The sequence below is a fragment of the Eumetopias jubatus genome, unplaced genomic scaffold (genome assembly GCF_037043125.1).
Source record: "Eumetopias jubatus isolate StellerSeaLion01/CBP00866 unplaced genomic scaffold, mEumJub1_p1.0 scaffold_6, whole genome shotgun sequence".
NCBI lineage: Eukaryota > Metazoa > Chordata > Mammalia > Carnivora > Otariidae > Eumetopias > Eumetopias jubatus.
This window is the reverse complement of record NW_028274812.1, coordinates 121,256,620-121,276,977: the sequence shown is the minus strand read 5'-3', so window position 1 is coordinate 121,276,977 and position 20,358 is coordinate 121,256,620. Positions and strand designations below refer to the sequence as shown.

General features: G+C 43.9%; 1 protein-coding gene and 1 long non-coding RNA gene across 10 annotated transcripts in view; one reads left to right on the top strand and one right to left on the bottom strand.

Annotated features, from left to right (window-relative positions):
- LOC114199239 (uncharacterized) overlaps nt 1–5,879 on the bottom strand; it is a 13,469-nt gene extending 7,590 nt beyond the window's left edge. The window contains exons 1-3 of one of the 2 annotated variants that reach the window (XR_003607245.2): nt 5,575–5,879; nt 5,159–5,277; nt 3,730–3,926 (exon numbers count right to left, since the gene is read on the bottom strand). This is a non-coding gene — a long non-coding RNA (uncharacterized LOC114199239). The remainder of the gene's footprint in view (nt 1–3,729; nt 3,927–5,158; nt 5,278–5,574) is intronic. The other variant, XR_003607244.2, reaches the window with a different exon arrangement.
- Nucleotides 5,716–20,358, top strand: TRIM39 (tripartite motif containing 39). 8 transcript variants are annotated; one of them, XM_088024092.1, is made up of 9 exons: nt 5,716–5,793; nt 7,993–8,452; nt 9,492–9,587; nt 14,374–14,604; nt 15,772–15,794; nt 16,375–16,490; nt 17,200–17,384; nt 17,683–17,750; nt 20,275–20,358. In XM_088024092.1, the coding sequence occupies exons 2-9, from the start codon at nt 8,000–8,002 to the stop codon at nt 20,288–20,290; spliced, it is 1,188 nt and encodes a 395-aa protein (XP_087880218.1). In that variant the 5' UTR covers nt 5,716–5,793; nt 7,993–7,999; the 3' UTR covers nt 20,291–20,358. The 8 variants fall into 8 exon arrangements, with proteins under 8 accessions (XP_087880218.1, XP_027946880.1, XP_027946879.1 ...); XM_028091079.2 differs by lacking the exon at nt 20,275–20,358 and adding an exon at nt 19,603–19,683; XM_028091078.2 differs by lacking the exon at nt 20,275–20,358 and adding an exon at nt 19,576–19,662.

Here is a 20,358-nt window from a genome sequence, read left to right as displayed (position 1 = left end):
GATTTTATTTATTTATTTGACAGAGACACAGCGAGAGAGGGAACACAAGCAGGGGGGGTGGGAGAGGGAGAAGCAGGCTTCCCGCGGAGCAGGGAGCCCAATGCGAGGCTCGATCCCAGGACCCTGGGATCACGACCTGAGCCAAAGGCAGACGCTTAATGACTGAGCCACCCAGGCGCCCCATTCAGAGTATTTCATCCTAAAGCAACAGAATACACATTCTTCTAAGATTATCGCAACTAATGAATCATTGAACATTATATCAAAGACTAGTGATGTACTATAAGTTGGCATATTGAATTTAAATTTAAAAAAAAAGATTATACGGGGCGCCTGGGTGGCTCAGTTGGTTAAGCAACTACCTTCGGCTCAGGTCATGATCCTGGAGTCCCGGGATCGAGTCCCACATTGGGCTCCCTGCTCAGTGGGGAGTCTGCTTCTCCCTCTGACCCTCTTCCCTCTTGTGCTATCTCTCATTCTCTCTCTCTCAAATAAATAAAATCTTTACTTAAAAAAAAAAAAGATTATACCATGCATATTTTCAGACCACAATGCTTTAAAACTTGAACTCAATCACAAGAAAAAATTTGGAAGGACCACAAATACATGGATGATAAACAGCATCCTACTAAAAAATAAATGGGTCAGTAGGATTTAAGACGGTGGAGGAGTAGGGGATCCTAATTTTGTCTGGTCCCTAGAATTCAGCTATATAGTTATCATATCATTCTGAATACCTATGAAATCGATTGGAGATCTGAGAAAAGAATTACTGTAATTCTACAAACAGAAAAAGAAACCACTTTTTGCAAGGTAGGAAGTGCAAAGAAGTGAATCCAAAGTGATATAGTGGGAGATGAACCAGGAAGAGGAGGGAGTTTAAGGTGTCTACCAGAAAGTATTATAAGCAGCGGAGTGCAAAATCATAAGTTTTAGAAGTCTGCTACACTTGGAGGTGATCCTGGCTTAAAGTTGTTCAGGTGGCGAAGCGGCGTGGATTCCAAGTGGGACAACGTGGTGGCAGGATACCAGGTGTCAGAAAAAGCCAGGGGTGCCTAAGTGCAGCACAGTTTCCAAGCATCGGAGCAAGGAAGCTGGCTAAAACAGCGAGTCTATATGCCAGCTTCCTGCTCCATGCTGCCATAAACCGTGAACTGCTGCACGATTACGCAACCACTCTCCAAACAGGGGCTTTGTAAAAGGCAGTAGTCTGGCAAGATCCCCCTCCCTCACCCAGGAGGAATGGCATGAGTCCACACCACAGGAGTCCATAAAGTTAGGAGACTGGAAACTCGGTCATGTGCCTGAGATAAAAACGCTCAGTCACAGGCTGTGTGAACACAGGACAGAAATCAGGGAGACCAGAGTGATTGACTGCTTTTCTGTGAAGGCTCACTGAAGAGTGGGGGTGCAAACTTTCAGCTCTGGGGCTAGAGATCAGGGCACTGCCATTTTTCATCCCCCCAAGTGGTGCTGAAAGCCTTCAGGGAGCAAAACAGTGCCATATAGTGCAATCCAGAGCTGTTTACACTGAGCCCGGGGCCCCTGGCAAGGGGGGCAAAATTTCACCAGGGAAAGGACACAGGCCCCTCCCCTAGAAGACCAGCAGGAACAACCGGCTAACACCAAATAGATCATAGAGAACAGCAAAACTTCAGCTCTTGGGAAAAACAGTATATAGCATCTGTGGGTTTTTTATTACTCTGTAGTCTCTCAGTTTGTTTTTTTTTTCCAGCTATTTTCTTAACTTGTCAATTCTTTCTAATTTTTTTAAAATTTTTACTTATATATGTTACATATGTTTCTTATTTTTGGTTTCCTTTCATTTTATTTTTAGTGTATATATATATAAGTTTTTCTTTCTTTCTTCTTTTGGAATCATTTGAGAGAGAGTGCGAGCGAGAGTACAAGCAGGGGGAGCAGCAGCGGGAGAGGGAGAAGCAGACTTCCCACCGAGCAGGGAGTCTAATGCGGGGTCGATCCCAACACCCTGGGATCATGACCCAAGCCAAAGGCATCTGCTTAACTGACTGACCCACCCAGGCGCCCGAGAACTAGAGGGTATTCTAAGCAAAACAAGTCAGTCAGTGAAAGACAAATATCATATGATTTCACAAAATCAGAGAGGGAGACAAACCATAAGAGACTCTTAATCATAGGACACAAACTGAGGGTTGCTGGAGGGGAGGTGGGTGAGGGCATGGGGTAACTGGGTAATGGGCATCAGGGAGGACTCTTGATATAATGAGCACTGGGTGTTGTATGTGTTATATGCAACTGATGAATCACTAAATTCTACCTCTGAAACTAGTAACACACCATATGTTAATTAAATTGATTTTAAATTAAAAAAAAAAAAAAAAACCCAGGGTGCCTAGGTAGCTCAGTCGGTTAAGCATCTGCCTTGAGCTCAGGTCATGATTCCAGGGTCCTGGGATCAAGTCCTACACCAGACTCCCTGCTCGGTGGGAAGTCTGCTTCTCCCTCTTCCTCTGCTGCTCCCCCTGCTCGTGCTCTCTCTGAATCAGGCTCCCACTCCGCAGGAATCTGCTTCTCCCTCTGCCCCTCCCCCTCCATGCACGCACTGGCATGCTCACTCTCTTTCTCACAAAAATAAAGGTCTTTAAAAAAAAAAAAAGCCCAATTTGGCTTTCCACTTATAGAGGGGAAAAAAAAGATGTAGTATATATACAGAATGGAATATTACTCTGCCATCAGAAAGAATGAAATCTTGCCATTTGCAACAAAGTGAACTAGATGGTATTATGCTATGCCAAACAAGTCAATCAGAGAAAGACAAATACCACATGATTTCATTCCTATGTGGAATTTTCTAAACAAACAGATGAACATAGGGGAAGGGAAGAAAAAATAAAATAAGATACAGAGGAAGGCAAACCATAAGAGACTCTTAACTACAGGGAACAAACTGAGGGTTGCTGGAGGGGAATTAAGCAGAGAATAGGGTAACTGGGTGGTAGGCATTAAGGAGGACACTTGATGTAATGAGCACTGGGTCTTACATGCAACTGATGAATCACCAAAATTCTACCCCTGAAACTAATAATACACTGTATGTTAACTAAGTTGAATTTAAGTATAAATTTTAAAAAATATATTACAATTTATATATGTTTTTATTTTTAATTCTCCTTCATCTCATTACTGTAATGCATTTTTGCATACTCCCGTGGTGGAAATCCCTTATATATAAATAAATCAACATTACAACTCAGCATTATTCCACATCTCCTGAACTACAATCCCTTTCAATTATGAACAAGGAATACACTTTGTTTAGAGAACATATTTGTATCCTACTACATTCATAAATCTCAGCTTACCAAGTTTCACAACTCATAATAACAAATGTGGGTTAAGATTTAAGATTTCCTTTATTATTTTGTGTATTATTATATAGACAGATGGAAATAAGATATCACAGCATTTGGTTCACCCTTGTTCCCAATTACTCTCTTAAAACATCCTGGGTACTTCACTATTGTTCTATGTCAGGGGTCGGTCTAAGAATGGTTTTTACATTTTTAAATGATTGGGGGTTAAATCAAAAGAAAAATAAATATTTTATGACATATAAAATTCAAATTTCAGTGTCCATACAAAAAATTTTATTGGAACAAAATTCTCATTTATGTATTGTCTAACACTGTTTTCACAATACAAATACAGAGGAAGAGTATGAGCCTCAAAGCAGAAAATACAGCTTACCTGGTTCTTTACAGGAAAGGTTTGCCAACCCCTGTTCTATATCATAGTACATTACCTACATAATTTTATATTTTTATCTAAACATTCTCTCGCCTTTCCTTCCATATTCAGCATAAAATCTTGTTAATAATCAGTCTCCAAGCAAAAAAACATTCTTAACAGACCTTTGAAACACACTTCCTCCTCAGAATGGTCACCTACAAACAGAAAGCCAGAATGGAATGCTAGCAACACCTTAAAAGTTACAAATGAACAAATCAAAACCAGAACCAAACCTCACCATCACCACCCTCCCTCCAAAGCAAAGCTAAAGTGGTTGACCCCCCAGTTAGTGGCTTTCAAACTACCCTATCTTAGAACTGAGGTGTTTTGGGCACCTGGGTGGCTCAGTTGGTTAGACTTCTGCCTTCCGCTGGGGTCATGATCCTGGGGTCCTGGGATCGAGTCCCTCATCGGGCTCCCTGCTCAGCTGGGAGTCTGCTTCTCCCTCTCACTCTGCCCTGCTCCCGATCTCTCCCTCTCTCACACGTGCTCTCTCAAATATATAAAATCTTTAAAAAAAAAAAATTGAGGCGTTTTGTCAACTAAATTTTACCACTGCTAAAATTCCTAACAGTCAAAGAACAATGAGGAAAAAAAAACAACGTAATTTTCCCAAGTTTAATCCTCTTCAAATCATTGGCCACCAGGAAAAAAAAAAGGGGCAAGGAGACCAATTATATCAGTATGCCTGATCCTAAATCCCTGTACCTCACACATTTGGTATTTTCTGCAAGTAAATAGTTTCTGGCTCCTAGGATGAAAGGTTAAATACTGCACTGTGTTTATAAACAACATCACAACTTACACAGGAACAAGATGGGCCATTAGGCCATTTCCTCCTAGAAATGGGTACACCAAAATTTGCCCATGTCTTTCATTCCGCATGCCAAGTGTTGCGGGAGAGAAGGTGTGGGACAAGCTGCCTTTTCCATGAACAATACTCAGACACTCCTAGCACTAACTCCTCCCCAGTCTCATCACACCTCTACCCTGCACTAGGTCCTCCCCAGCTCCATCACCTCTATTCAGCACCACCTCCCTATTTCAACACACTTCTTTCAGCAGGCTCTTCCTCCAAAGTCACAGACCTGCAAAACTTCCAGTAGCAGAAGAGGAAAGCAGGCAAAAGTCAGAGTCCCCACACAAGCATCATCTGCTCTTTGGGACAATCTCAAGTCACAGCCCCCAAAGTGGGAATAATGGGCGTTAGCTAGCACCCACTTTAACAGCTTGCCTGCGGTGGGGGCCGAGTGAGGAGTTGAGGATAAAAAGGTGCGCCAACAGAATGGCAGGACTTCCACTCCACCGGGGAAGATAAACAATGTCTAAGCCCGCTTGGCGAGGGTAGGGCGAGGAGCATCTGAAGCCCACGGCAGGGAGAACTTACCTAATCCTGGAATGTTAAAAGGCTAAAACTCAACCAGTCGGAAGTGACGTGCCAGCTGAGACCCGCAGGTCCGCCACGTAACTGGCCGCCTCAGCTCGCCACCTTCTCTCTGGACTGGCCTGAAGAGAGGATAAGTGTAGCTCAAAGTCCACAACCGCCCTTGCCCTGCCCCAGCGGCTCCCGGCCCCACCCGGGACCAGCGAGCGTGGCCACAGCCGGGCCCCGTTGCCTGGCGGAGCAGCCACCGTCCCTGGCGCCCATCGGCGCCCTGCGGGCAATGGGGCTTCAGCGCTCAACCAGGCGCATGCGCGGCCCTCTTTCTCCAGAGGATTCCTCCGGTCACCTGGACGACCACATTTCAGACACCTGCCCCTCCCGGTCCCTTCTCGCTCTTGACTCCTCCAGCTGGTTCTCACCTCTGGCCCCCCTCCTTCTCCTCCCGCAAGCACCGCTAGGCCTTCCCGCGGCAGCGAGCCGACACCCGGGTTTCCACTGACACGAGCTTCTCAGCGCGGCTTCCGCTTCCGGCGAGTATTGTGTGTCGCGCTGCGGGGCGGGGGCGGGGGGAGGAGGAAGGAGGGAGGCAGCGCTCCGGCGGCTCCGCGCCCCGCACTCCCGGACCTGAAGCCGGGAAGGTAGGTGCTGTCCCGCCGCCGCGCCCGGGCCCTGGGGCCTGCCCCTGCCGGCCGGCTCCGCACGCCGCGTCCCAGCGCCCCGCGACTGCGTCACCGGCCCCCCGCACGTAACCACAGCTGCCTCCGCCCGCCTCAGGCCCGGGCGGACGTTTTGCCGCCCCGGCGACGTCAGCGCGTCCGGCGTTGCTTGGCTACCCCGCCGTTCCCCCGTCCCGCTGCCGCTCGCCTCCCCGGGTGAAACTCTGACGCCGTCACCGCGGGCCTCGGCTGCGTCATAGCGGCGGGCATCCCACCTTCACGTCACACCTTCTCCTCACCTGGACACGCATTCCTCCCTCCCTGTCAACCACGACGTTTCCTCTCCCCGTCTCCAATCCCCTTACGCCAGATCTGGCGAGAGAAGATGGAGACGAGGGTGGGACTGAGTTGTGGACGACGCTCAGGAGAGGGTCGCAAGGTGGGACCCCGGACAGTGGTAGAAACAAAATGAGGACGTCCCTGAAGTTTGCCCTTCTACTGAGACACGAGGAATAGAGGGAAAGAAATGACCAACCCAGAGGCACCCGAGGCCTCACTATGGCTGTAAAGTCCTCTCTCTGCTTCCCTAACCTTTTCCCCATTTCTCTTTCACACCACTTCTTTGCCAGTCTAGATCCATCCTGGTCCCTAAATCTGCGTACAGTTCAACTCACCCCAGGTGAGAAGGCCACCTTATTTCTAGAAGAAAGGGGCAGGTTCACTAGTCAAAGTTGGTTTCCCTTCGGTGAAGAAGAATCATCTGACTGAACTTCTCTCCTGGTTGAGGGAAGAATTCAGGTCCAAATAAATTATCAGCTCCTACTCCAAATTAAAACACTTTTCATGTGTGCCATCAGTATATACAATAATCATTGTTAACCCAACTCATGACATGGCCACTTCTCTCTTAGCACTTAGACCTACTAAATTTCCTTTCTTCTGTTGGGTCCCTTGGTGTGGAGAGGAAGGAGGGTGGATAGAGAAATCAACTATTTCATGGATAAAAGTGGTGATTTTTAAGGAAGGAGTGGGGGACCAGCCTTCTGCTTTATAAATCCCTTTGATGCATTTCCAGTATTTTGAGCCTTCACTTGAGAGAGACTTTGATTGACTCTTTACTTTTTCTTCTCTAATTCCCAACCACTCCAGCACCTATTAGTTGGAGGCACAGTACCTCCAAGGAATTAGTTTTCAGTAGCTCTTTCAAAAGACTCCAGTCACTGCTGAATATTTAGAAAAGACTTGTCAGCCCTCTTTTCAAAAAGCGTATATTTTTCGAGAAGTATATACTAATAAACTTTAGTGTAGTTGCCAAATATTTATCACTTTTCAGCAGTTCCAAATGTCCAAATGCACACAAAGAAATGGGATGTTGTGTGAGTCATTTCATTCCAAGAAGGCACACTTCCTCTAGACTAGTCTGATGAAAGAAAGAATAATTTCAAATTTTCCTGAAAAGAAGAGCTTGTTTACTCTCGCCTAACTTATTCCTTTTCTTACCCTCTGAAAGAGCGACAGAACAGTGGCAGAGAAGCTTATGCTTCAAAGAGCTATTGTAATAAAAATTTTTCTGTAATATTAAACTTTAAAATATACTTAAGAAATCTTAATTAATATTTTGACTTTTATGGCACTTTTCAGTTTGCCAAGCTCCTTTCTTATCTATTAGAAAGATATGTCAAACTAGGGATACATTGGTCTGTTTTTAAGATACATATGGGATAAGTCTGGATTAGGAGAAGTATGCTGGACTAGCATTGAAGGAAGCCTCTAAAGAGAAAGCAGAGGTAAAGACAAAGATTGGTGGTTGGGTGTCAGTGTGCTGAGGAGGAAAAAAAAAATAGATTGATGGCTGGGAGTCACAGGTTTGGAAACAGAAACATAAAAGAGGTTGAGGGGGACCTGGATGGCTCAGTGGGTTAGGCGTCCAACTCTTGACCTTGGTTCAGGTCTCAATCTCAGGGTCCTGAGTTCAGGCCCTGTTTTGGGCTCCACACTGGGCATGGAGCCTACTTTAAAAAAAAAAAAAAGTTGAATCTAGTGGAAGAGAAGATGTAAAATACCAAAATAGGGCTAACTGGAGTTAGGACTTATCATGGGAGTAAATGTCAGGCCAGGGGTACAAAGAAATTAAACCTCCAACTAATATTTTTCTCTCTCTGCTCCCTTTCCATCCCTAAGTTAAATAATGGCAGAGACAAGTCTGTTAGATGCTGGGGCCTCTGCAGCCTCCACAGCTGCAGCGCTGGAGAACTTACAGGTGGAGGCGAGTTGCTCTGTGTGCCTGGAGTATCTGAAGGAGCCTGTCATCATTGAGTGTGGACACAACTTCTGCAAAGCTTGCATCACCCGTTGGTGGGAGGACCTAGAGAGGGACTTCCCTTGTCCTGTCTGTCGAAAAACATCCCGCTACCGCAGTCTCCGACCTAATCGACAACTAGGCAGTATGGTGGAAATTGCCAAGCAGCTCCAGGCTGTTAAGCGGAAGATCCGAGATGAAAGCCTCTGTCCCCAGCACCATGAGGCCCTCAGCCTCTTTTGCTATGAGGACCAGGAGGCTGTATGTTTGATATGTGCAATTTCCCACACCCACCGGGCCCACACCGTCGTGCCACTGGATGATGCCACACAGGAGTACAAGGTGGGGAACCAGACACATGATGCCAAGGTGGGGCAAGAGAGAGGAGCACAGAGGATGGGAGACTCCCTGGGTAGAGGATCCTAAGCTGAGGGCGACTGTATCTGGTCCTTACTCTCTAGTCACCTCAAAGCTATATACACAGAGGGCACACAGTACATCTGATCAGTTATCCTCAAGCATGAAGAAGAGCAGTTTTGAGGAGTGCCTCAAAATTGCTTTCTGACTTTTCCTAACATCATTTGAGTCTTATGGGTGAATATTGGTTTGTGTGGTCTTATAATGTATCATTTTTTATAAATGAATGAAACCACTTGGAGATGGTCAAACTTAGGAGGAACTGAAAAGTGGTCTGATTTCTTCATTCTGTCCCCCTGCTCAGAATGTTATGTATTGGGAATACATAACATTAGTTTAGACTGATCCCCACCAGACTAAGCTGAACTTGTCTGCCATTTGTATCTGCCTAGATAATAGATAATGTGGCATCGGATTTAATTACTGTTGGGACACAGGGTAAATGTTCGAGTAATAGGAACTAAAGATTTTGATATCTTAGCACTGATCAAGTATTTTGTTTAATTATGTTAATAAAATCTTGGACACAAGATTTAAAGTTGTTTACAGTATAAGTAATAAGTAATAAAGACTTTATTATATTTGTAGGTGGTTTGAGTTGGATGGGAGGACAAGTGTAAAGAAGGACATCAGAGTACAGAAGGTCACTTTGACCATAATAGGCAGTCACTTGAGTAAGAAAATGATAGGACTGGGGAAGGACACGGAGTTGGTGACAGCTGGACAACTGTGAGATTCAGTGAGAGGAAAGTTTGGAGAGCAAGGAAGGTGATGGGGACAGGCTGGCGGCAGGAGGAAGGACCAGAAATTGACACCCCAAATGACAGGCAAGGAAGGGAGTGGGATCAAGAGGTGATGAGATGGATAGGAAGCAAAGAAATGGTTTAAAGTAAATGGGTTAATCTCTGAATGTAGGATGTACCAGCCAACCCCAAATGCTACCTCTCCCACTTCCCACCCTCAGGAAAAATTGCAGAAGTGCCTGGAGCCCCTGGAGCAGAAGCTGCAGGAGATCACCCGCTGCAAGTCCTCTGAGGAGAAGAAGCCTGGAGAGCTCAAGGTAAAGGCAGACGATTCGATTTGGGCTGCTCTGCAGGCAGTTAACCACACATTAACCACACATTCTTTAATCCACCAGTTCTGATTCATTCGAAAAATGCTGTTCTCTCAAAAACAATGGTATTTTATTAGGCTTCTTTGTCATTATACGTTGTACTTAAATTATTTGTCATGATTTAAGTTTTGAAGAGAAGGATGTAGGAAGTGAAGGAAGGACAGACAGGGCATCTTACGTGTGGCAAGTTGAGGGAGTTCATGCCCATTGGTCTCCTTTTTTTCTTGTAAGGCAGGGAGAGAGCAGGAATAGGAGTTTCTTAGAGAGATTGAGGAGAGAAGAATTTGGAAGGTTCACTGGGGAGAAAGAAGGAAGAAGCTAACAAAAGAGCTCCCAGAACTGCCCAGTGACTTTAGGACCACATTCTCTTAAGTAAGTTCAGGTATGCTAGATGATGTTGGTTCTCCTAGACTGTTGCTCTCTCCATCCTACATCTATAGGATCCTATCTATCCTTCATGCAGGATAAAAGCCACTTCCTATGCAGCCTTCCTTGACCCTTCAGAAATTAACTTTCTTAATTTGCATATAATTTTGCTTCTCTTTCTTAGCATTACCATATTTGTAGAATGATATTTTGGTATCTGTCTTATTTTACTGGACAGTGAACAATTTTTAATAGTGGCAATAATAACTAAGTATTTATTGAGTCCCGTGTATGAATTCATTGGGTGCCATGACATTCCAAACTTACAGGGTTGCATTAGGTTTTAAGGTTCTGCCCAGGTTAGAGTTCTAAGAGTTCAGGCCAATGAACATGTGGGACCTAGAGAAGCTATAAGACAAAGGAAAGGGAGTCCTAGAGGTCATCTTTTGCAAAGATGAACTTAGATACCTTTGTAAAAGTGGTATTATTACCCTCAGTTATCACAGGAGGAAACAAAACTTGAATAAGTATCTAGTCCAAGATCACACAGCCAATATGTAGCAAAATCAGGGGTACTAGCTCTGCATGAATCCATAAGTATGTATTAAACTTCCAGTATAGGCCAAATTCTGACACTGGGGAACAATGATGAGCAAAAACACAGTCCCTGTCCTACTTGAGCTTACAGTCAAGTGGAGAAAATAGATAATGACTTGGCACAAAAAGCACAGTTGCAAATTCATAAGAAGACAACATAGAAATTTGACCTCATTAAAAGCTTCCAGAAGAAATAATGAATTTTTGGAGTTGAGATTTAGGGATCACCAGAAATTAAACACAAGTTTGAAAATAGTAGAAACACTAATTTTTTAACAATGACAACATTTTGATAGAAAGCAAGTATTATTAAGTATTACTAAGTACTACCTTAGTCCTTTATATATTTGAATAAAGCGAGCATTTGAGTTTTTTAAAATTATAACTAATTTTGATTGCAAAGGTGAACTTTAAAAAAAAGTTCTTTGTTCTTTTGGAGGGCTCCTGAGAAACTTAAAATATGTGAAAACGAAGCTTATTCCCAGTCATTAACTTTCCTGTTCCTGTTGATCACCTTCTTAAAGGTAAAGGATAAAGAGGGGAATAAAAATTTTTTAAAACCTTCTAAATGCTTGAACAGATCTGTGGTGTTTTTAAAAATTCAGTGGTCTCTGAAACTACCACCAACATTCCTTTTGTGACCATGTAAATTCTCCTTCCTACCTCTCCCTCATCCCTACTTCCAAAATCAGACCCAGTGCCCCTTTTAAACATAATTAGTAATTAACCATGCTGAAGGGAAAATTATAGATAAAATAACTTATCTGCATAATTTTAAAAAGAGACTTATGCCCAAATACACACACACACACACACACACACACACACGACATAAAGGAAAGTGATTTATATAAAATATGTAAATATTTGGGCACAACTACCCTGAAAGACACCACAATGTAGTTTTATCCTTGTACCTATATGTGACATCATCAACAATGCAGCAAATACAAATTCAGACTGAAATAATTGCATAGTAATGTTGACAAGCACCACAAGGAGCTTAGCTCTTGGTGACATTATTTTTCAAAATGATAAGTAACTTTTGGTAAAGTTCTAAGAAAAAAAATCTTAGTTTTATTCAGCCATTTCTGAAAAATTCAGGTATATTAAAACTGGGTACGGATTAACTCTGTTTAAATTACTATGTATAAAATGACATTCAATTCCAGGCCTATGTTTTTAAATATACAGCAGAACATAGAAAATGGTGCAGGACAGTGCATGTTGCAGAGTCATCTCACATATTGGAGTGCTAGCAGCCTTACTAGAGTACCCCCAGTTATGGCAAACAAAAAAATGCCCCTCGTTTCCAAAATATCCCTAGTGGGAAGTAAGAACCTCATTAAGAACCACTGCCCTACATATATAGAGTGAAAAAAAAAGAGAAGGGATTATGGGATTATATAAAAGACAGCCCTTTTGCTTCCTATTTACCACAGTTATGAATCCTAAATTCTACCTATACATCACCTCTCCGACATACACCAACACACACGTGTGTGTGCACACACACAAGGAAAAAAGTACTTTACTTAGGGGTTAAATAAAATTCAGTTACTTTACCAGCATAAATGAGTTTATTCAGGAATAGCAGAGAATTGCAATTCAGGACAAGCAAGCTAAGGCAAATCCACAGGCAAGTGTAGAGAACAAAGGAGAGGACCACTCTTCTCAAGAGGAAAGGAGGTAGTTGGGAGGGGCTCTTATAAATGAAAAGTCCTTGAAGTGACCTGAGAGTTCAGAGTACAGTGACTTTTCATTGGCTGGGTTGTGACAGTTTGTCACTGGCTGGGCTTGTTGCCCTGCAAAAAGAAACCTTCCTTCCTCCCGTTGGGGTGGTTAAGATAGTATGGACTTGCAAGGTACATCTCTTCCAATTGGGTTTACGATTGACCAGCGGTAGGGTGTGAGTGCTCCCCCTGCTGGCGTCCTGACTCCATTTTAGTGAGGTTTCCTTTTATAATTTTCACAGGGTAAATGCTGTAAGAATATATTTTGTTCCAGTGTGCACCTGAGAAGGCAGCAGTGGAATGGGAAGCAGCAGCAGCTCCAGAACTGGAGCTAGCCAGCCTCTGCTGAGAACTAGCTTGAAATCCAGAAACACCAGGCTTCGAAGGCCCACACTGGCTTTGCAGCCCCTCTCTATTCACCCTCAGCCCTGCCTTTCAGTCCCTATCTACTTTTTACTTCCAGATTCCCTGTCTCTGCTTCTCTTTTACTTCCCTCTTGGGTTTACTTTTCCCCATCAGTCACGTGACACTTGGGAGACTCCATCTGGGCAGATCATTTGTTGCAGTGGAGGTACAAAAGGAAGGAAATGCTAGGTGATACCCTTCAGAAAGTATTATGGCTGGTGTTTTAGTACTATATTATCAAATTTCAGGAAGGTTAGAGGTTTAATTCTGTGTGGTAGCTGAGAGAAAAGATATTTCAAATTTCAACAATTAATTCACAAACTTTTGGAACCTATTCCTGGGATGGGAACTGTCAGTTCTCTGAAGTGACTTGAAACTATTTAACAGGTTCTTCCCTGAAATCTATATACAGTTGACCCTTGAACAAGGTTAGCAGTGCAATGGAAAATCTACATATAACTTTCAACTCCCCAAAAACTTAACTCTTTTTTTTATTAGTTTCAGAGGTAGAGTTTAGTGATTCATCAGTTGAATATAACACCCAACACTCATTATATCACATGCTCTCCTTAATGCCCATCACGCAGTTACATCATCCCCCCCACCCACCTCCCCTCCAGCAACCTTCAGTTTGTTTCCTATGATTAAGAGTCTCTTATGGTTTGTCTCCCTCTCTGATTTTGTCTTATTTTATTTTTCCTTCCCTTCCCCTATGCTCCTCTGATTTGTTTCTTAAATTTCACATATGAATGAAATCTCATGATATTTGTCTTTCTCTGACTGACTTATTTCACTTAGCATAATACCCTCTAGTTCCATCTATGTCGTTGAAAAACTTAACTCTTAATACCTTACTGTTGACCAGAAGCATTAGTGATGACATAAACGGTATTAACACCTATTTTATATGTTATTTGTATTATATACTGTATTCTCACAATAAAAACTGGAGAAAAGGCAATGTTACTAAGAAAAGCATAAGGAAAAGAAAATACCTTTATGGTACTATACCCTATTTATGGAAAAAAAATCCATGTATAAATGGACCCTCACAGTTCAAACCTGTATTGTTCAACAGTCAACTGTATGTATTTTGTAACAACCCATTACTAAAATCTTGCTGATTCTGATAGTTTTCCAGTTGGTTCTCTGGTTTTTAGAGGGTAGATGTCTGGTAATATACAAATGATCACCATCTCATCTCTAATTCTCCAGTACTTATTTCTTTCCTTTTCTTGATAAATTGCATTAGCTAGAACTTTAGAGTTGGGAATAGCAGATATATCTTGTATCCATAATAGTAGATGTCATTATATTATTGAGTTCTTATATCTTGTTTTTTTTTCACTAAACCATAGAAGTACAGCTTTTTTTAGAAGTTAATAAAATTAAAATTTTTTTAAACACTGATTTTTTTTAAATTCCCCAGTGGTCTTCATTCCCGAGTAATCAGTAAGGGTGACATTGGGGAAGGAGCCATTACTTACAGAAGGAAATTTCAATGGAGAGAAACATGAGTATCCTGTTAAGCTATTTCCATTGACACTGGAAGTCTGTTAATTCATACACATGGTGGGTAGGAAAAGGCCCCGCTGGCCCTGCTAAATATAACACCTTCCCTCTTTTCTCAGAGACTAGTGGAGTGTCGCCGGCAGCAGATCTTAAAGGAATTTGAAGAGCTTCATAGGCGGCTGGATGAAGAGCAGCAGATGTTGCTTTCACGACTGGAGGAGGAGGAACAAGACATTCTACAGCGCCTCCGAGAAAATGCTGCTCATCTTGGAGACAAGCGCCGGGACCTGGCCCACTTGGCTGCTGAGGTGGAGGGCAAGTGCTTACAGTCAGGCTTCGAGATGCTTAAGGTTCGACCTTTGCCCCTGCATAGCCCCTCAGGTCAAGTGCAGTATAGCTTTGCACAGGCCATTCTGTCAACCTGGGATGCTCACTCTTCTGCTCTGCTTCTCTAACCAGTTCTTTATTCCAGACATACTCAAAGGATCTTTTTCTATAGAAAGGCTTCTCTGATTTCTCCCATCCCCTTCTAATCATTTCTGTGTTCTTATGTCTTGTGAACAATTATGTGCTTAATTTGTACCAAAGGAAAAGAATTCCCTTTGAAAGGAGGGAAATTGAGTCTGAATTAGTGAAAAAAACTATACATTAAAAATTATGTAAATGTAGTTGCCATTACTTTTAGGTCCTGGAACTTGATTTACCTACTGCTAAAAAAAATACAAACCTAGTTTGAAGGACACTTGAAATTATGTATAAATAATATATTACTTTTGATATGTAAATAATGCCTCTAAAATGTTTGAAATAATTTGTTCTTTTAAGCAGATGAATGGTGTTAGCAAAGCTGTAGGAAATATGTCTCTTATTTTAGAGGTCAGATTACCAACATTTGAATCAGTGAGGCTTCGTTGTACATTTATCTGCATGTTATGTATTGCTTGGTACTTATTCTTGTGTCCCTTCATGTATGTGTGTTCTGCCTTCCACATTAAACTGGGAAATCCTTGGGGGGCAGAGATTTCTCTTCTTTGTCTTCTGGACCCCAAGTATTCACAAATCAGGATTGGCACACAGTTATTAATATTTATTAACCAGTACCAGACAGGGATAACAAACAACAACAGGAAAGTGTGATTCATTCCTATGCCACCAGTCTATACTGATCCTCAAGGAGACAGGTGTGTGGTTGGTACTTGGGGGACAGAGTAAAGAGTAGACAATGCAAATGTCCTTTGCACTGAGCTCCCAGTGTCCTTAAGGAGCAAGACAAAGACACAAGAAACCATTTGGAAGTGAGAAAAATTACCAAGCTTCATGCTAACCAAAAGTTGAAAATAGGGATCAGGTCGAGAGATGTACTCAGATCCCTCTGGAGCTCTTCCCCTTGCATTGTGACCCTTAGTTTGCCCTATTCCTATTGTATAGATCTAGGACTTTGGGGAGGGGGGAACCTTTTGCCTGTAGGACCCTTGACTACCAGGACCAATATTGCTTTCTTTTCTCCTTCCCTCTAGGATGTCAAAAGTACCCTGGAAAAGTAAGTGATTCTTGCATCTCTTTGAGTGAGTTAGGTCTTAGCTTAGAGACCAGGAGTACAGTAAGGAGTTAGGGGAGGATAGGAAAGTCACGCAGTGTCTGGGTAGGATGTGGGAGAAGATTCATTGCATCCCTGAAGCCAGTTAGAGAGCAAATCATTGGGAGTAATAGTCCATTACCTTTTCCCCTTTGAGCATCAGGACTAACCTGGTAAGGAAGATACCAAGGTAATGTAGAACCAGATTCTCCCTGTGCCTGTGGGTGGAAATGTGTCCAAACAAGACAGACAAAGGAAGGGGTTGGGAGAGTGGGGAGAGTGATTACTACTTGCATGAAATATAGTCACACCCCCAGAAAGTTCTGAGACTCATTCTTAAAATAAGGCTCTGTCCAGGGAGCCATGTGGCTCTCCATAGATTGGCAAAAGAAAGCAGTAAGTGAGTACTTGTCTTCAGAGAGGAGGGAGAAAGTGGGAGGATGGAGAATTTTAGTTTCTCCCTAAAGAGAATATCTGCATACTCACTCAGCTGGAGCTTCCCCTGACCCTGCCCTTTCTTCCCCTATCTCCCTATCCCTCCTAGATGTGAGAAGGTGAAGACCATGGAGGTGACTTCAGTGTCTATAGAGCTGGAAAAGAACTTCAGCAATTTCCCCCGACAGTACTTTGCCCTAAGGAAAATCCTTAAACAGCTAATTGGTGAGTTGTTCCCAAAAGTAAACTAGCAGAGGGAATCAGCAGAGAAGAAAGTCTTTAGATCCCACATTATCTGGGCTTAACTTATCCCCCATCTGTCACTTTTTGTGCCTATCCCTTTACCTGGCTTTCAGTTTCACTGTGAGTAACAGAGCTTAGGAGTCATCTACTCTTAGGTCCACACTTTTCTAAATAGGCACCCAGAGAGGTTAAATAATATGCCTAAACTTGTCTCCCCCCACTTGAGAGTGAAAGGGAGTATCATTAATATTTACTCAGAGAAAATAGTCGTGAACCAGGACTGTTTCAGATACATAGTCACCCTATCCCTAGACCATAATGCTGTCTTGCTGTGTGTATCCTTCTTAACATTTTCTGTTCTTTCTGGCCCTTAGACTGTGACTTGTGCTTCTTCACATAGTGAGATGATGTCACAGGGTGGTGGAGAAGGGATCAGGCAGGAGCCTAAACCATCAGCCCTTGCAGAATCAAGAGATCATTAGCTGTTTACTTTAGGGCCAGGGTGAGAAGGGAAGCCATTGCTCCCTCCTCTCCCTTAGGTGAGACCATGGATTGAGAAAGTTAACCAAACCACGGTGTTCTGGGGACCGTTAAGTAAGCAGGCTGTGTAAAGGCAGGCTGGAAGAGTGAGGCAGGGGCATTTAGCTATTCCCATCCTCATCTAGCTCCCCACTCTGGCTTCTCCCGCCAGCGGATGTGACCCTGGACCCAGAGACTGCTCACCCTAACCTAGTCCTGTCAGAAGATCGTAAGAGCGTCAAGTTTGTGGAGACAAGACTCCGGGATCTCCCTGACACACCACGGCGGTTCACCTTCTACCCTTGTGTCCTGGCTACTGAGGGCTTCACCTCAGGCCGACACTACTGGGAGGTGGAGGTGGGTGATAAGACCCACTGGGCAGTGGGCGTGTGCCGGGACTCCGTGAGCCGAAAGGGCGAGCTGACTCCACTCCCTGAGACTGGCTACTGGCGGGTGCGGCTGTGGAATGGGGACAAATATGCAGCCACCACCACGCCTTTTACCCCTTTGCACATCAAGGTGAAACCCAAGCGGGTGGGCATATTCCTAGACTATGAGGCCGGCACACTGTCTTTTTACAATGTCACAGACCGCTCTCATATCTACACTTTTACTGATACTTTTACTGAGAAACTTTGGCCCCTCTTCTATCCAGGCATCCGGGCTGGTCGGAAGAATGCTGCACCACTTACCATCAGGCCCCCAACAGATTGGGAGTGACAGGTAGGGATGTGGGAATAATTGGGGTGAGTCAGGGTCAAGAGCTATGGGCCTTCCTTCCTGTGACCTGCTGGAACGTCTTCATGTCTGCCTGGTTCCAGTCCTGCACTGTCTAGGAGAGGCATCTTGGTTTCTAGAATGGTTTATATGGAGGAGTAGATAGGACTGGTCTGGGATGAGAGCACAGCTGTGACTCCCTTCTGTCAGGGTGGGGAGCTAGTTCCCAGGGGTTGTCTCCCCTGAAGTCCATCAGGTTTTCCTATTGCACATGGATAGGTTGGGAAGGAAGGAGAGGCTTTTCCGGAAACAGAAAGTCTGTGGGAGGGTCTGACTTGCTCAAAACCAGAAGAGGAAACAGAAACCCCTGTACATCCTTTTAGGGGGTTCTTTGACCCAGAATGGTCTTATTTCTTGAGGAGGATCAAAGGGGTCTGTGTACCTCTAGCCTAAAATAAAGATGAATGATAGTTGCTCTTATGGGTCTAGAAGTTAAGGAGTTTTTTTTTTTTTTTTTTTTTTTTGAGGGCAGAGATTGAGCATCAAGATTAGAAAGAAAGTCGGGAAAGGGGCTAAAGGAACAGATTCCTAGTGACTAATGAAGGGGAAAGGGGTTTCTTTGGTCTTCCATTCCCAGAGTAAGTTGCCATTATGAGTAGGATTGGCCAGAGGTAGGAATGTGGGGAGGAAAGGGTGAGAAGAAAGGAGAGGAGAGCTCAGGTCCCTGCCTCAGCCTTCAGCAAAGCTGGCTTAGTGCCTGCCTCCTTTGAGTTGGTTGTCTCCAAGATGTCGGTCAGTCACCTTTCTCCTGCAGAGATGAGGTACCAGAGACCCCTCAAGACACATCTGCCCTTTCACTGCTTTCCCAAGGGAACCTGGAAAGGACAGTCAGGTATTAGAGGAAAGAGAAAGGTTTTTCTATCCAAAGCCCTGGCCTTAAAGAATGTTACTAAGTAGCTGCTCCCAAGTTGTCAGCCTTGTTCCTTGGCTAAGGTCTCCAAGCCAAAAAGGGAGAAAGGAAGTAGAGTCTTCCTCACCCTGAGGACAGGGTAGAAGAGAGGGTGTGTGGAGGGAAGGGCAAGATAGGCAACTTCCTTTAGCCTGTGTGCATATGGCCTGGAACTAGTGTTCACAGGAGCCAGTCTTTTGCTTATTTGTTGCCATCCTTCACCTTTTGCCATTTCCCCTATCAGAGAATGTAAATCATTTTAACATTAGGCCAAAATAAACAACTTGTAGGGTACATATGTTGTCAAAAAAGGTTAAAGCTATGCATGCCAAACCGAACTAAAATGATTTGGAATATCTGCTATTTGGGTGATCAGGGGTTCACAGAAGATTGGGACGAGAAACCGCAGTTTATTGAGGGTGTTTCAATTCCTCCTACCACCTCAACAGGACTTTGTCCAGACTCTCCTCTTACCTTTGTGCCTTGACTGTGGTTCTTTGTGGCAAGATGCTTTGGTTGGTAAAACAATATGGAACAAAGGATCCACTGAAGTGATCTCTGTGTTGTGTGGTAATTTGACGATGGCCTTGTGTTGATGTGTAAGAATCACTGGTGTTAAGAATGCATGATCCTGGGGTTCGCCCTCAGTGATTAATCAAGGTCTGGGGTGGGCCTGGATGTCTACATTTTAAACATACTCCTCATTTGAATTTAGGGATCCTTGTGAAATTAATCCCAGAGGAGGTTTTGGCCATTTCTTCTGAGCTGGAGGCCTGGTTCCCTGCCTGGCCTGATGGGGTTTGAGAAGGGAGAGAGGCCTTATTCTCTCCTTAATGCTGCCCTCTCCCTGTCTCAAGGTTCATTCATGTTCTGCCCCTCCAGCTCACATCCCTCTACTTCTGACTTCAGGAACTGGTGGTCATTAACTATGAGGCAGAAGTAAACACAGGATGTCAAACAGGACAAACGGGAGACAGGTCAGAGTACGGGATGTGAAGTATATGATTGGAATAGGGGAGGTGAGGGAGGGGTGAGTTTCAGGGGCAGGAGATGTCAGAAGTTTCTGTGCTCCAGTACCTAAGACTAGAAGTTAGCTAGGATCACCTACTGTGTGTCCAGCACTGCATAATAGGAAGTGGGGTTTTTGTTTTTGTTTTTTTTGCTAAGTGGAAAAGAATGGGAATAAGCTGTGCTTCCTTCCTTTGACCACCCTCATGATCCTTTCCAATTTCACTCCCACTGGTACCAGTGCTTTTTTTGAATGTATAACTTCTGTTCCTTCAGTCTGTAGATCTTTCAGCATCTGCCTTTGGCTTCAGGAGCGTAGGGCAGAAGTTCTAGCTGGGTATAAATTGCACATAAGCATCTCCCCAACCTATCTGCATAAAGAGAGCAGTCTTTTGTCCTAAAAATGTTTTGCAGTTTAAGATCATCTCCTGTTCACTAGACTTTCCTACCTAGTATAACTGATCATGGGCTTGAGGAAGACTAGAAGGTAGCCAAAACTCAGAAAGGGACCCTGGACTTGGGTTGCAGGGGTGGGTGTGGGTTTACAAATAACTGGGGTCCCTGAGGCCGCAGGGTAGTGCCGGAGTAAGGATCGCGGAGAGAGGCTCGCGGGCCCAGGAACTACACTTCCCAGGAGGCCATGCGCGGGCGCCTGAG

Excerpts from the sequence above, each read along its gene's own strand:
- TRIM39 (XM_028091077.2), top strand. The coding sequence starts at position 8,000 with ATGGCAGAGACAAGTCTGTTAGATGCTGGGGCCTCTGCAGCCTCCACA. Across the intron at positions 9,588-14,373 it reads AGAAGCCTGGAGAGCTCAAG|AGACTAGTGGAGTGTCGCCG; the intron begins GTAAAGGCAGAC and ends CTCTTTTCTCAG. Across the intron at positions 14,605-15,771 it reads CAGGCTTCGAGATGCTTAAG|GATGTCAAAAGTACCCTGGA; the intron begins GTTCGACCTTTG and ends CCTTCCCTCTAG.